At 35.6% G+C, this 16969-nt stretch overlaps 1 protein-coding gene across 2 annotated transcripts in view; it reads right to left on the bottom strand.

The window, feature by feature from the left end:
* Positions 1-6764, bottom strand: part of LOC125682257 (carboxypeptidase N subunit 2-like) — a 62528-nt gene extending 55764 nt beyond the window's left edge. Inside the window, exons 1-2 of one of the 2 annotated variants that reach the window (XM_048922730.2) lie at positions 6535-6760; positions 2756-2827 (exon numbers count right to left, since the gene is read on the bottom strand). In XM_048922730.2, coding sequence (XP_048778687.1) covers positions 2756-2827; positions 6535-6707 — 245 coding nt within the window. In that variant the 5' untranslated portion in view covers positions 6708-6760. Of the gene's footprint in view, positions 1-2755; positions 2828-6534 lie in introns of both variants that reach the window. The other variant, XM_056157435.1, reaches the window with a different exon arrangement.
* Positions 6765-16969: the final 10205 nt, after the last annotated feature.

Below are 16969 nucleotides of genomic sequence, written 5' to 3' on the forward strand. Positions count from 1 at the left end.
TCTTTGTGATTATGATGATGATAGTCTGATAAATGGGGAAACATGCGCAGACAACCTATTTTGATGGATGTCATTAAATATGACAACAGCTGCAAGTTTTACACTGGTAGTTTCATTGTTAAACTTTACTATACCAATGGCTGCTTAGACAATCTAATATATCATTTCTGCATCAATATAAATCCCTAGGTCAAAGTCATTTGAATCAAGATAATTTGACATAGCTATATCAGTTTGCAAAAACAAAATATATCAAATCAGAGTGACGTCTCCAAATGAGGGAAATATAGTCGAGCAGGATGTTGAATAACATACAAACAATCAATGACATATTAGAAGAGCTATCTTATTACAGATAGCACATAAAGTTTTGAATGTTACATATATCTACAGAGTTCTTTAATTGGTACCAATATTCTTCAAATGTATTTAGTTTCATTTCAGGTTTGTCCCTGGCAACGTTTGGGTTTCTATTTATGTTCCTGTCTAAGTCAGCAAAAAGTATGACTTATTGGAGAGGCAGTGAGACAAGCAATGAGAGAAAACAGGTATCACATTCTGGATGAACACAGTAGTCAATCTTGCAGACAATGATGAACTATACAGTAATTTCATATATCACGTCCTAAATGTATATCCTAAAATGTAAAAAGCAGGTAACAGACCTACAAGAATTCTTTTTGCACCATATGAAAATGCTTTTGAATGAGATTATCTGAATTTAATAATAAAATTATGCGTGAATCGAACAAAATATAAGTTTCAATTAATTACTTTTTTAGACCATAAGAAGAGGTCCAAAACGTGTACTGACTCTAAAGGAGGCAGTTAGTGTCTCTGATACCGTGAAACGTTTACGACACCATTTCTCTCGGTAACTTGTTCGAAATGTCTGACACTTTGGTAAGCAGGATTTTTGTAACATGGACTTCTTTGGTATCCAAGGAACTCGCATTCCTTTTTCGCTGGCCAAACAGAGAACAAGTCAGATTTAAACGTCCAGTGTGTTTCAAACATTTTCCCAAAACACGTTGTATTATTGACTGTACATATTTTATTATGCAAACAACAAGTCTGCCATCATCACAAAGAATAACTTATTCTTCCTACAAACATCATAACACTTTCAAATGTTTAGTTGGAATAACACCAAGGGGGTTATGTTCATTTATATCCAACTTATTCACTGGATAAGAAAATTATTGAGCAACCTGGTTTCCTTGAGAAGTTGGAATATGGAGATGACATTATGGAAGACAGAGGATTCTTGATCGGGGGATTTAGCTCTCAGAGGAGCGACATTAAACACTCCTCCATTTGCAATGGGAAAACAAATGTGTAGCACACCATCAACAAAAACAAAGAGAATTGCTTATGCAAGAATTCGTGTTGAAAGATCAATAGGTAGACTGAAAAACTTTGCCATTTTACAGGGTATCCTACCATTAAAAGTGAAGACTCAGTTTGACAATGTAGTTAAAGTTTGGGGTATTCTTTGTAATCTAGACAAGCAACTTGTTAAATGAGTTGATGAGTAATTCGTATACTACTCAAATATTTTAAAGTGATAACCTATTATAAACTTGCTGCATTGATATTTCTTACAAAAATCTTAATGAATTCTTAACAATGTTATGTACATGTTTTGAGAAATTTTATGACAAAGTGAACTTATGAAAATAATAAACAAATACGTTATACATATAAGTTTACCATTTCTAGAGATTTATTGACAATCTAACCTATTTCTGATGAAACAAATCAACTTTGTAGAGATACAATTGAAATAAATAACTAAAATCATAATAAATGTGGACTTCAATTCCACATTTAGACAACGTATTATCTATTAGCAATAATAAATAAATGATGATTAAACTGAATTCAACAACACTGTATTGTAGGAGTCCATAGCAATAAATTAGATTTGAAGCTCTAAAGTGAAACCTAGCGGAATTATTTATCGAATGATTCTTGACATGAGAGCTAAATTCCATCCTGTAGAATAATTATTAGAGGTTTGTAGACAACGGTATGCCGTTTATAAACATTGCACGGTGCACTGTATTTTGGAGCTAGGAAACCACAAGATTGGGATGATAATCCACGTAAGGTCACAATCTTAATCAGGGGTGTGACTTTGCGAGATCTTTATAACACATTGGTAGGTTTTTCTAATCATTACCCTCTCCCAGTCGCTGGTTTTAAACTAGTTCATAATCCGTTCATAGTCAAATTGAAGAGATAGTGTCGCGTGCTGAAATTGGTTGGTTCATAGAGGAAAATGCTATTTGTAATATATATTTGTGTGTGTGTGTGTGTGTGTGTGTGTGTGTGTGTGTGTAAGCACGAAAGTCCAACCACATCGTACCTTCTTAAAGTGTCGGATTTACAAAGATACAAACAAAATTATAAAAGCACTGAACAAGAACAATAACAATACATTGATATACTGAATTGTGTAGAATGGTTCAATTTTCTGTCGCTTACAACATAAACAACTATTTTTCTCAATCCAATATATCAGTGTATCATTCTCGTTAATGTACAATATTGATATTTATCGTTTTTTCGTAGTGGTTTAGTATGTGATATCTGTTTATGTAATATATGTCTCTCGATAAAAACACAAGTTGAGTCGAAAATTTGAGGTTTAAATAACTAAAAGTGTCGTGAACTTCAATGGTTCTTGGTCACAGAGTTCCTAAAGATATTCTCAATATGTGGATATATACGATTACACGGCAATACTTACAGATACTTCAAATTCACCAAATTGTCAAATATTCCATCTGGTAACGTTTTAATTCGGTTATTCCACAAAGATCTGAATAATAAAGATAACTTGATTAAACTGAATTCAACAACACTGTATTGTAGGAGTCCATAGCAATAAATTAGATTTGAAGCTCTAAAGTGAAACCTAGTGGAATGATTTATTGAATGATTCTTGACATGAGAGCTAAATTCCATCCTGTAGAATAATTATTAGAGGTTTGTAGACAACGGTATGCGAATGAAGGTGAAATGATTTACTGGAATCATTTGATCTACATCTCAGATATTAGGTCATTGAATTTTGATTACCATTTCCATTTTAGATTGTTTACTCTCCCATAGTTGTTAATTCACACAATGTCACCTACATCAACATATGACATTGTCCAATATATTACACAGTTGAGTAGAATTTAAATTCAATTTACTTGATGTCATTTAGTGAGATTCAATACTGTAAAATATATTTTGTGGAGTGTAGTAATAAAGAAATTATAACTGTTGAGTGAAAGAGAGATGAAATTGATTTCCTATCGCTTGCATGGAAATATGAAAGATGATAACATGTTTTGTTTCCTAATTTTACTCTCAATAAGTATATACCATCCAGTTGATATACCAATAAGTAAACTTCATAGATACATACAAAGTCATTTGATCCGCCAAATGTTCAAAAGTTCAAACTGAATGATTTCAACATGATACTTAGTTACCGTTCAATAAATTCGCAAGATATTGAACGTTAACATTCTCTAGATTTTACGCAGATTTTATCATAGTCTATTTATTAGCTATATAATAATTAGATATATTGACGTTTTATTTATCAAAAATAATCATTTTCATTATATGTTGATTCGATATATCGCACTAAACTCGAAATAAAAGAACCCCTTGAGGATCTGGGTTAGAATAGGTCCTCAGTACCCATTGCGTGTCGTAAGAGGCAACTAAATGGGGCTGCCCGTCGGATGAGACCGCAAAAACCGAGCACCCGTATTACAGTAGCTACGGTACGATAAAGATCTCTCCCTGTTCAAAGGCAGTAAGCACTGAACATAGGCCTAAATTATGCAGCCCTTAACCGGCAATGGTGACGTCTCCATATGAGTGAGAGATTCTCGAAGAATTTTTAAGAGGGGCGTTAAAAATATACAGCTAATCAATCGTAAAAAAGAGACCACAGACTCTTCCACTTCTACTTCGTACTTAGATATCTTATTCAACATCGATGTTAACGGCAAATTAGCAACTGAACTTTATCACAAATAGGATGACTTCAACTTCTCAATCGTCAATTTCCAATGCCAAGTAGCAATATTCCATTATCGTCTGCAGATGGTTTTAATGTCTTTCAACTGATAAGATACGAAAGAGAATGTTCTGCAATTTTTTTTTAATTGAGGCAAGCTACTGACAAACATGTTGATGTTACAGTACAAGGGATTCAACAGTGAGGGTTCTTTAGCGCTCCAACGTCTGCCGTGACACGGGACCTCCATTTCTAAGGTCATATCCAAAGGACCAGTCATTCTCACTTCTAAATGCCAAGCGTTTGGCGAAGGAGCAATCACTACTGATGTTAATGTCTTAGGTTTGACGCAGTAATGACACGAGCGGGGCTCGAACTCACGACCTCCCGGTACGAAGCGACCGCTCTTACACTGGGCTACCGCGACCGGTCGTAAGCGAATTGAGCATAGGTCTAGATGTGTGGGACATGTACTTCACCTACAACTGGTGACGTCTAAATATGAGTGAAAAATACTCGACAAGCCGTAAAAAAACAATCAACCTACCAGTGAATGTTTTTAACGCACCAACACCTGCTGCAACACGGGACTTCTCAAAAGTCATCTTTCATATCAAGTTTGTTTTTGTTTGTTTAATTTGTGCCTCCCCTATTCACTCATATTGAGTTGTCACCAGTTGTGGGTAAAGTACCACAAAGTTAGACCTATGCTTATCGCCCATGGTCGTAGCAGTGAGAGCTATTTAACCTACCAACGCCTGCTGAGATACGGGACCCCATTTTATGGTCTGATCGGAAATATTATGTAATTGTCACTTTCAAACGCTGAGAGCATACTTTGTAAGCTTGACGATACATTGGTTTCACATTAGTAAGAATAGAAATATTAAGGTCATTAGGGACCGGCCCCGATATTTCTTTAAAGCTGTTGCAAGAAAAATACCGAAGCTTGCGTATTATTTAGAATTAAATTCTGAGCAATTTTATTTGATAAAGCTTTACAAAATATCGCTTTAGAGCTGGATAGCATCAAAGTTTCATACATTATTCAACTAAATATCACAATTGATCATTTTGTTTACATCGGCAGTTGCAGAACACAAAAACAAACAATTTTGCTTCAATAATGCAAAGCAAAGCGTTATTAGTTTTTGTGATATTTAGAAATTACTTTGACCCCTCTCAGTTCATTTTTGAAGTGATTGGTCCCTAAAATTTGATGTCTTGACAAATTATTTGTACATGAAGATATTCAATAAAATGTAACAAAAATTCCATTGTAGATTTTGTGGCGCTTTTTCGAACCCTACTGAGCTCCAACGCTTTCATTTGAATGCAATTCGGTACATCTATGAACTCAACTCTACAGTCGCTGCAGATTTCAATTTGTTATCAAAAATGCTTTCCGAGAACATTCGGAAACAAACTCACACTCTAAATTTCAAAACAAAACAGGCAATAGCTAACGTAGTAAGTGAAAAAATAAGATTTGGTAAAAATGTCTTAACTTCAAGTAAAAATATCTATCATCCCTGAAAATTTCACGAAAATCGGTGGACAGATAGATATGCGAGAAATTCAAAAAAATGTGTCGAGGTGTCCGTGTTTCCCTGGGTGAATTCGATTAAGCGACACGAGTTACACGGTAACTAGAATTGTAAATAAAATGTCTATTTATCGACGCTAGTGTTGTTATGCGAGTATACTCCCCATTTTACCAGGAGTAACGAGTGTTCCTAAATGGCGGCATGTGTTAGGGAGAACCGTGTGAAGATTAATTTTGCTTATATTTCGTATCAGAAATGTAAAGCATTGATAAAAACACGATACAAAATATAATGCTGACACATAAAATTGAACTGGATATTACAAGGAAACTTTAAACAGCATTTGCGAATACACAGACTGGCAAAATGCTAAATTTACGAGGTATTATAAATAGAATACAACTATAACGATCTTTTTATCTCTAGGTGTCTTTTACTAATTTAACAAAATTCAATTCTAAATGAGTATACGACAATTAGAAGATATAAAACAATTGGCTATGTTAATGCAACAATGATTCTTTTATATTATATTTCTGCATCAGAGTTTGTATTTCTTGCGTTCCTCCAAACACTACACAACTCTAGGTGTTTATAGATAACTGAGCATGCCTAAATTCAACGCTAGTGTCGTAAGAGTTGCTTTAATCGAATTCAACCCCGGGTTTCACGTACCCGCATTTTTTTTCTTTATAGGATTAATGAGATTAATCAATGTTCGCAATCTTCACTTTTCCATACACCTTTCTTCAGTTTCCTTACAATGCATGTGAACATGTAGAAAATGTAATTTTTAAATGTTAATTTAGATAAACATTAAAACAGATTATTGCTTCAGCGAAAAAAGAGTCGTGCAATCGATGTTGTACAACAGACGCTTATGGATGATGTATCCCCCTGCTCCACTTACTTGTATTAAATTATGATCTCGTCCGTGTAAGGTTTAGAATAACTTACAGATAAGAAGCGTCTGTGGGAATGTTGGATGGTACTTCGGTCAATCCTTTACCTTCACAGTATATATTAAGGCCAAAAACATTCCTGCATCTACACTTCTCAGGACAGGCGTCTGCCCCCTGACTGTAAAGCACAGCGAGCACGACAGACACCCAAATCACCAGCCACATCATTACTATGTGAAGGAGAGTGCTGCTACTCTACATTAAATAAAAATATAGTTATTAAATATTTCTTCCTGGTAATTAAATCATCCCTCTAACGACATGGCCTTGCGCCAGAATTCATGACGTAAATTTCGTCACCATACGCGCATTCATCCAATTTGTCTTTTTACACACACGATTTGTAGCCACTGTGTCGCAAAGAGTGTTAATTAGTTCCTTCTGTAAAACGCTAGCATTCATAAAGACCATTCCTTAGAATTATTTCTATTGTAAAGTTTTTTCTTCTATTATAACTTCTGAATGCGATTTCTAGGATATGCGTCAATCGATGTGCGTGACATGTTCAGGGCTGTTGGATGCTTACTTAAATTCAATTACTATCTTTTCTGATATTTATTACGTTGCTTATTACGTAAAGATATTGACTTAATCCGATTTTTAGAGGAACAGTTTGTCCCGAGTGTTCTCATAAACAATTAAGATATCAGCTTGCTGTTGTAGAGTTGAGGTCAATCTGTCATTATATGTTCACCCTCTCTGGTAGGTTTTTCCTTCTCAGTCATGGGATCAATAAAGAAAATATCACTCCGATTACATGATCACGATATGCGGCTCACGGTGGCTGTGATTGGTCGATAGGTACTAGGTACTTGATCCCAACGCTGGTATATCCAGGGGAACGTGCTTGCCCAACTCTTAATTTTAGTATAAGCAATACCAAATAGAGAGTTGGGCAAACACGGACCACTGGATATACCATAGGTGGGATCAAATGCCGAGGAGGAGAAAGAATCCCATGTCGACCGGACACACCCGCCGTGAACCCTATATCTTGATCAGGTAAATGGACTTATATGTAGTCACAATCAGTGTGCCAAAACGGTCTATCAATCGTTATGAAACACCTCAGACAACATTTGACCCAGTGATAGGTTGTACTGGCAAACTAGATCGTTATAACGCAAAATGCTGACTTTAAACGAGGCCGTTGCATATCAATTTAACACGGTAGTTTTAAACCAATTGTCAATAAAACCATGCGACAAAACTGACGTGAATTCACCAACGTCAAATCGTTTACGTTTTGAGCGACCTTCACCGTTTGATATGCATCATCATAAATACTGGGTGCTGATTGAGTTACACGGGAAATTAGATGATATACACATATCCTTTTTCGACGTTCTTCAATCTTTGTACAGTGTCAGTTTATCGTGTAACAGAAGAATGTTTCAAATATCAATAGAGATTACAAATATGACCAATATACAGATATCTCAACTAGGGAATAGTGCACACGATATTTCAGAGATATGCATTTCAATCAAATTATAGAAATTTGGGAACTAAAATTGTCGGGGATGGATCCAAGTGTCGAAGTGGAAGTCTGCAAAGAAATAAGGCTTTTAGTCTCAGGGTGAAATTCCGCAATGAAGTTGTGTTGAGATCGCGCTATCCATCTTTTGCTATAACACTGAAAATGTGCATTGTTGAAATCTATACATGTATGGCCATACTTTCAACAATAGGAACCGTGGTTTGATTGAGGCATTCGTCTCTGAATATATGCATTGGTGACGTTTGCATATACATACTTTTAGCAATACTTATAGATCCGCAGTTTAATTGGGATTTGGGTTAGAGTAGGTCCTCGGTATTCCTTGCTTGTCGTAAGGAATGGGGCGGTCCATCGTATGAGACCCTAAAAAACGAAGCCCCATTTTACAGCAGGTGTGGCGCGATAAAGATTCATCGCTGCTCAAAGTCCATAATAGCCAAACATAGGCCTAAATTATGCAGCCCTTCACCGGCAATGACGACGTTTCCATATGACAGAAAACTTCTCGAGAGGGACGTTAAACAATATACAAGCAATCAACCTCAGATTAAGTAACCAGGTTATTGAAATCGATATCCCTTCCATTGAAATACTCAAAATAACGCTTTATCCTAGTCTGTAAAACAATTGTTATTGATCCTAATTATAGTGTTTTGTTTTTATGATTTGACAGATACAAGGTCTTATGTTATACTGTCATTTAATTTCATTGAATTGTGTTTTATTGTTGCATTCTTCTTCTTACCATTGTTAAGCGTTTTAGAGTAATTTGCTTTATATAAGGCGCTATATGAATGTTATCATTGTTATTATTATCATTATATAAAATCAAACATACTTCTTTCAAACGTGCCCTGTGTTCCTCCCTAGCTGTCATTTTGTCACCAAAAAATGAATTCAATGAAAGTTGCTCTATATTATATATTTCAATAATAACACCAGTATTTAGTCATTTCAAAAACTTTTTAACCTCAAAGGAGGCACACGAAAGTGTAGTTTTCGTTACCAATTAATTATTGTCTCTTGTTTTTGCACACAATAACTGTTTTTATTAGTCATTAATATATATTCCAATGCCATTGAGATACTTTGAGAAGAAATAGTTGCCATCATTTTCACAGCTAATGCCCTTTAAAATATTTCATTGATTTTAAACAAAAATTTCATTGACGGCCAATTCAACTAGAAAAGACATGTTTTATTGTTTTAAGAGCAAAATGTTAACCTTCTACCTATCATGTAAATAAACTAATCTCCGAAATTGAAAACGTTTGGAAGTTGTTTTGGAAAATTGCATAATATGTTTGACTGATTATATTTAAAAGTTGACACGGACGGAATTGCAATACCAAATTTTGATTAATTAAAATAAGCTACAAGAGAACACTTAGCTTAAATGAAACGTTCATAAAAACCGACGGATATTAGCTCTTATAGAAGTGTATCAAAATTTACAAAAAAATCAATTAACTCTACACAACATGTGTATTATTTTTTACTTCTACACTAGACTTCCTCAATTTTGGAAACCACATTTTTCTACTAAAATGCAAATGTACACTCGTTAAGATTTGTTTTCACTTATTCAATTTGAATTATACGTCATGCTAAGGAAATGTATTTCTATTTGTAACTAGTTACAATTTATTTTTTTCAGATAAGAAATTTTCACATTACCCTTGAGAATTATATGCAACGAACTTCTGAATCATTAAATACACACTTTTGGTTAAACGTGATTTGTCACTAAAACCATATGTGCAAGGTGAAGATAACGAACAGTGATCAATCTCATAACTCCTACAAGCAATACAAAATAGATAGTTGGGCAAACACGGACCCCTGGACACACCAGAGGTGGGATCAGGTGCCTAGGAGGAGTAAGCATCCCCTGTTGACCGGTCACACCCGCCGTGAGCCCCATATCCTGATCAGGTAAACGGAGTTATCCGCAGTCAAATCAGTGTGCCAAGACAGCTTAACAATCGGTATGAAACACGTCAGACAGCATTTGACCCAATTCGAGGTTGTATTGACGAACTAGATCGTTATAACGACCATAGAATTTGCGAAATGCTGACTTCAATCGAGACTGTTGAAATCCCTGTACCATCAACTTGTTTGTCAGTAGCTTACCTCGATTTAAAAACTGACTATACCCAGAACAAGCTCTTGCATATCGAATCAGTTGAGATATATAAACACCATATGCAGGTGATCATGGAATATTGCTACATAAATGTGGGAAGTTGACGATGGAGAAGCTGAAATCATCCCGTTTGTCATACAGTTGAGTTGTCAGTTTGCCGTTAATGTCTACTTTCAATAAAATATCTAAGTATGAAGCAGAAGTGGACGACTCTGTGGTGTCCTTTATTTCGAGCTCACAGGGATATATCAAATCGACATATGAATGAAAGCTATCATTGGTAATAGACAAAACGTCAAAAGGTCATCGATATTCCATGGGTGCGCTTTATCATATTATTTTGATAGGTATAATATGTGCTAATATACCTATAATGGATTCATAAACTTCACAAAAACCCTTATAAAGAAAGATACAGTGCTGGATACAAGATATTTTCTAATAAGCCCCCTCTTTGCTCCTCATGAAAATGTTAACAGTTATAAAGGAAATACTTCAAACATATTGTTTCACAACATATGCCAGAAGTGGTTTAAATCAAAGTTGGATTCTAAAACATTCCAAAGAACTCTAAGTGAATCTGAAATTGCAAAATTTTCTCAAATCAACAACATCAAAACGTATGACTTTTCAACACTTGACATGAACATTTCCAGTGATGAATTAAAGACTAGACTTTTTTTACATCCTACACATTTCCTTCTTCAACAAAATGGGAAAAGAAAATATTCGTATCAGGTGATCGGTTATTCAAAGAATTAATTCGTTAAAGACTATACTGATTCCACACGCAAGTACTCCGAAGTTGATATAAAAATATACCTGACTTCCTGATTGATAATATCTTCATAATTATTAGTGATCAGGTCTTCCAACAGTCTGTTGGAATTTCCATGGGCGTGCTCCTTCATTAGCTGACCTGTCTTATGGAGTTTATTCAAAAGCTTTTAAATGAAAAGAAAAATATCTTGCTGTGACCTTCAACCCGACATTTCGATATATCGATGTACAGGGGTTTCAGCAGTCTCGATTGAAGTCAGCATTTCGCAATTTATAACAACGATCTAGTTCGTCAGTACAACCTCGCATTGGGTCAAATGCTGTCTGACGTGTTTCATACCGATTGTTAAGCCGTTCTTGGCACACTGATTTTGTCTGCGGATAACTCCGTTTACCTGGTCAGGATATGGGCTCACGGCGGGTGTGACCGGTCAACAGGGGATGCTTACTCCTCCTAGGCACCTGATCTCACCTCTGGTGTGTCCAGGGGTCCGTGTTTGCCCAACTATCTATTTTGTATTGCTTATAGGAATTATGACCTTGCATCTACGTCGTTCTATTTCCTAGGCACCTGATCCCACCTCTGGTATACCCAAGGGTCCGTGTTTGCCAAACTCTTTATTTTATATTTCTTGTGAGAGTTGTGGGATTGGTCGCTGTTCGTTGTCTTTGCCTTTCTGTAAACAAAAATGCATTCATGTTTGTATTGATAATTTATAACAACATAAATATTCTCCTCCCCTCCTCCAAAACAGAAGATATGATGGATATTTTACTACTACGAATGAACACCGATTTCGAAAGTCGCAAGGATTGCAGGATTACAGGCCTGGAAACCTATACGTCACCCATTTTACCAACATTTTACCAACAGCTCGTGCCTCCACTCAAATGGTAATCAACGCTACTTGAGAGGCAAAATCTAGAAAATTATTTTAAAAGTTGTATATGATTGCTTTTATTCTCAACGGCAAACAAACACCTCAACTTTATGACAAACTGGATGATTTCAACATCTCCATTGTCAACTTTCTCTATCTTGGTAGCAATATCACATTATAACCTGTATATGGTGTGCATATCTCTCAACTGATTCAATATGGAAGTGTTTGTTCTGCCTATGATCAGTTTTGAAATCGAGAAAGGCCACTGACAAACATATTGATGTTACAATGTTTTCAACAGCCTCGTTTAAAGTAAGCATTTGCAAATTCTATGGTCCTTATAATGAACTAGTTTGCCAATACAATATTTCACTGGGTCAAATGCTGTCTGAAATGTTGCATACCGATTGTTAGGACGCTCTTGGCAGATTGATTTCGACTACAGGTTAATCCAATGACGCTAGATATGGCAGGTCGACAGAGGATGCCACCTATATACCTGATCCCACCTCTGGTATGTCCAGGGGTCAGTGTATGCCAAACTCTTCATTTTGGATTGCTTATAGGAGTTATGAGATTGATCAATGTTCGTTATATTTACCTTTCATGTATTGACAATACATCACATATTCATTTACTTTGATGTTTACTTTAAAATGTAGGTAAGTGGGAGTTCTATACTTTCTCAAACAGAAAATGCAAGATTTGTTTATCAATATCTTTGTCTTTGCGTATAATGCTATCTGACGTGTTTCGTACAAATTGTTAGGCCGTTCATTGTATACTGATTTTGATTACAGATTACTATATTTATCTGATCAGGATATAGGGCTATCGACGTATGTGACCTGTCGACAGGGGATGCTTCCTCGTTTGATGCACCTGCTCTTAATCTGATATGTTCAAGGGTCCATTTTTGCCCGTTTCTTAATTTTGTATTCTTTGTAGGACTTATGTGATTCATCATTTTAAGTTATGTCCACTTGTCCATTTGTCTAAGGTAAATCTTTCTTTTATACCTTGGAAAATGCATGCAATGTATTGCACCATGCATAAGTATGGTAGAAGTAAAATTGTCAAAAAAAATTAATTCGTCTTTTCCTGAAAAGCATTAAAGTGTTGTAGTACTTCAAAATTGATAGCTTGCATTCACAAATCAGTAAACTATGACTACAGATTCATTCATTTCATTTTTTTTTTTTTTTCAACGTATTAATAAGAAATTTCGAGCGACATTGAATTTATATGAATTGCTTATGTTAAAATTCTTCCTCTTTACGTATTGCACACTACATTGACAAGGAATTCAAACACTTCTCTATAGATTTATCATATCAGTTTCCTCAGCTATGAAAATGTATAGCTAAAACGGTTATCAGGCATCGCCCATCGTCTCAAGCCGCGGTCCGGAGTCCGCATATAGCTCTCTCCTGGGGATCGTACATAGTGGTCGTGGTGTGCGACGATGACATCGCCATGCCAAACCGGGTACATGATAAAGAAGTTTTCCTTTTTCCTGTATGCCCACTAATGCATTATCACTTTAAATAAATTTTACTTGATTGAATCTGTGTAATTGCTTATCAAAGGGGAATAACACTTACTTTGCAATAGCACCGTCGTGTCTATTTATCATATTTGTACATTTTACACAACCATTCCTTACGATCAAATAAAGATTATACTTTTTGATATTATTGATAGAAACTTCTTCAACAAACTTTTCAAGAAAGAGAGAGATAACCATATCTAGTGATAAGTCATTCAAAAATTAGGTTATTAAACACGTCTGTAAAATGGAGCGCCTGATTGACAATACGGTGGCGGTCTTTTGTGATCTGGTCTTCCAACAGACTGTTGAAATTCCCGTGGGCACGAATTATACTCATTCGTTAGCTGACCTGTTTCTATATTGTTTTGACTGTTTGAAGACCCGATCAGTGAACACTACGAAGATACAAAATGATACAAAATCACAGAATTCACAATGTATTCATACTAAAAATTAAGTTTTCCGAACATTCATGAAAGTCAGGGTTATATAACCTTATTTCAGATAAAAACGAGTGATACACCATCTTTTCATGAAAGCGACAAACATTGCACATAAAAAATCTAGGTAACAGATGTCAATCAAGTACAAATTTATTACACAACACCCTCCCCCATAAAAAAAATTGAATGACAATGAAAACTTAATTCTCCACAATTCAAAACCTGAGGACATATCCAGATGTACATCAATTCGGAGCAACAGAAGAAAGACAAAAACACTGTGCACACCCATGACTCTCTTGATAAGGCATCTCCATTAACATTGGTTTTTTTGTCTTTGATATATATCAATATCATACTCTTGTAATGATGAACTCCATCTTGTAAATCTTTGATTCTTGTTTGGCATCTATGAAAAAGTGAGGACATTGTGATCCATAAAAGCAAGAATTGGATACACAATAACATTCAAATGTATATAAAAATGCTGTAAATGTACGGAAGCGTATAAGGGTTATATCTTTGTTTATTTTTTCACTCAAAACTTTATTTTTGACTTTTCCAACTTTGATCTTGACTTTTCCAACTTTAATCTTGGCTTTCCCAACTTTTAGGTTGATCATAAAAGGTGGAGATAACGACGAGTGATCAATCTCATAACTCCTACAAAGAATACAATATAGAGAGTTGGGCAAACACGGACCCCTAGATGTACCAGAGGTGGGATCAGGTGCCTAGGAGCAGTAAGCATCCCCTGTCGACTGGTCACACCCGCCGTGAGCCCTATATCTTGATCACGTAAACGGAGTTATTAGTAGTTAAAATCAGTATGCAATGAACAGCCAAAGACGTCAGACAGTATTTGCCCCAATGATAAGTTGTATTGGCAAACTGTATTGTTTTAATGTTTACATTATAGTTTGCTTCTGTCTATTACAATGTAATCAAACGCTTTTTTTATAATATACAAAGCAGTAGGAATCTTACCGACATTTTATTAATTGCAATGACTTTCGTTTAGTGTCGTGTCCTGTGTCCCTACAACCCGTGGCTCTAGAGACGTAAGAGAAGGAAGTAGGTCTGGTCACAAAATGAAGTAAATCATCATCGCTTTTAACGTGGAAGAAAGGGATATTACGGATTTTGATACATATATATTGGATCAGTGCATGCTTTCGGTTTAAGATATATCCCTGTATTTAGGTCTGAGTCACACAAAATACTGCGCTGGAAAAAGTAGCAGGTATACGTTATAACACATGTCCGAATTATCGATGAATAAATCACTTTAAGGTAATCAGATGGAATGTAAGATGAATCGAAAAGCTTATCTCTCGAATAAGATATAGGGCTCACGGTGGTTGTGACCCACAATGGCAGGTTATACCGGTAAACTAGATCGTTATAACGACCAAAGCATTTACGAAATGCTGACTTCAAACGAGACTGTTGAAACCCATGTAACATCAATTTGTTTCTCAGTAGTCTGTCTCGGTTTAAAAACTGATCACATGCAGATTAAGCTCATGCGTATGGAATCGATCGAGAGATATTAATACCATATGCAGGTGATAATGGAATATAGTTACAACAGTATGGGAAGTTGACGATGGAGAAGCCAAAGTCATCCAGTTTGTCGAAAAGTCGAGTAGTTAGTTTGTCATTAACACCTATGTTCAATGAAAGGCGATTATAACGAACAGTGATCAATCGCATAACTCCTAAAAGCAATACAAACCAGAGAGGTGGGCAAACACGGACCCCTGGACACACAAGAGGTGGGATCTGGTGCCTAGGAGGTGTTAGCATCCACTGTCGACCGGTCATATCCGCCGTGAGCTCTATATCTTGATCAGGTAAACGGAGTTATACGTAGTCAAATTCATTGTGCCAAAAAACCGGACTAACAATTGGTATGAAACACATTGCAAACGGCATCTGACCTTAATGAAAGCTTGTATTGGTAGACTATATCGTTATAACGACCATAGAATTTGCGAAATGCTGACTTTAAACGAGACTGTTGAAACCCCTGTACCATCAACTTGTTTGTTAGAAGCCTTTCATGATTTAAAAACGGACCATATGCAGAACAAACTCTTGCGTATCGAATTAGATGAGATATATAAACACCATATACAGGTGATAATGGAATATTGCTACATAAATATAGGAAGTTGACGATGAAGAAGCTAAATCATCCCGTTTCTCATAAAGTTGAGTTGTTAGTGTTGTTAATATCGATTTCTAATAAAATATCCAAGTATGACGCAGAAGTGGACGACTCTGTGGTGTCCTTTATTCCTAGTTCACAGGGATATATCGAATCGACATATGAATGAAAATTACTATTGTTAATAGATAATAGTCGTTGATATATCCAACTGTTGAATTGAAGGGCACAGCAAGATGTTATTCTTCTCACGTAGACGTTTTTGAATAAATTCTGCTTCATAAGGGTATAAAAACAGATCAGCAAACAAAGGAACAGAATTCGTACCAATGGGAATTCACTTCAGAGTACTTGTGCGTGGAATCAGAGTGGTGTTCGATAAAGTAATTTTTTGGATGACTGATCACTAGATATGAATTTTTCCGTTTTCCATTTTTGTTGAAGAAGCAACTGTCTATGATGTCAAAAAAGTCTAGTCTGGGTTTTATTCCCATAATTTCTCAATTAAATCCCGAACCGTGAGGGAAGTTTGTTTAGAGTTATATAGGGATAATATATTGCATCTTTTTTGAAAATATGGTTATGTTTGTATTTATTACAACCCAACTAAGCCCAAAATATATATAAAGTCATGGATCCAGTTTTATATCAATTGTCTTTGGGGATGGTACGACAAAATGATTGCGAGATGACCTGAACGAAGGGGATGATCGTGCAGGTGGAACTAATCAGGACGAAATACACAGCTATGGACAAATCAACTTCATTTTGTTTACTATAGCACGCATGGGAATTAAACAGTTTATCATATAGATTGGTATTAAGACTTCGACAAATAATACATGACGTAGAATCAAAATGATATAATATCAATGACAAATGGCTAGGATTAGGTTTTCATTGTTTATCGAGCTCGACCTCTAGTAGACAAGCTGGGGTGTTTAACAA

The sequence above is a fragment of the Ostrea edulis genome, chromosome 2, assembly GCF_947568905.1.
Source record: "Ostrea edulis chromosome 2, xbOstEdul1.1, whole genome shotgun sequence".
Taxonomy (NCBI): domain Eukaryota; kingdom Metazoa; phylum Mollusca; class Bivalvia; order Ostreida; family Ostreidae; genus Ostrea; species Ostrea edulis.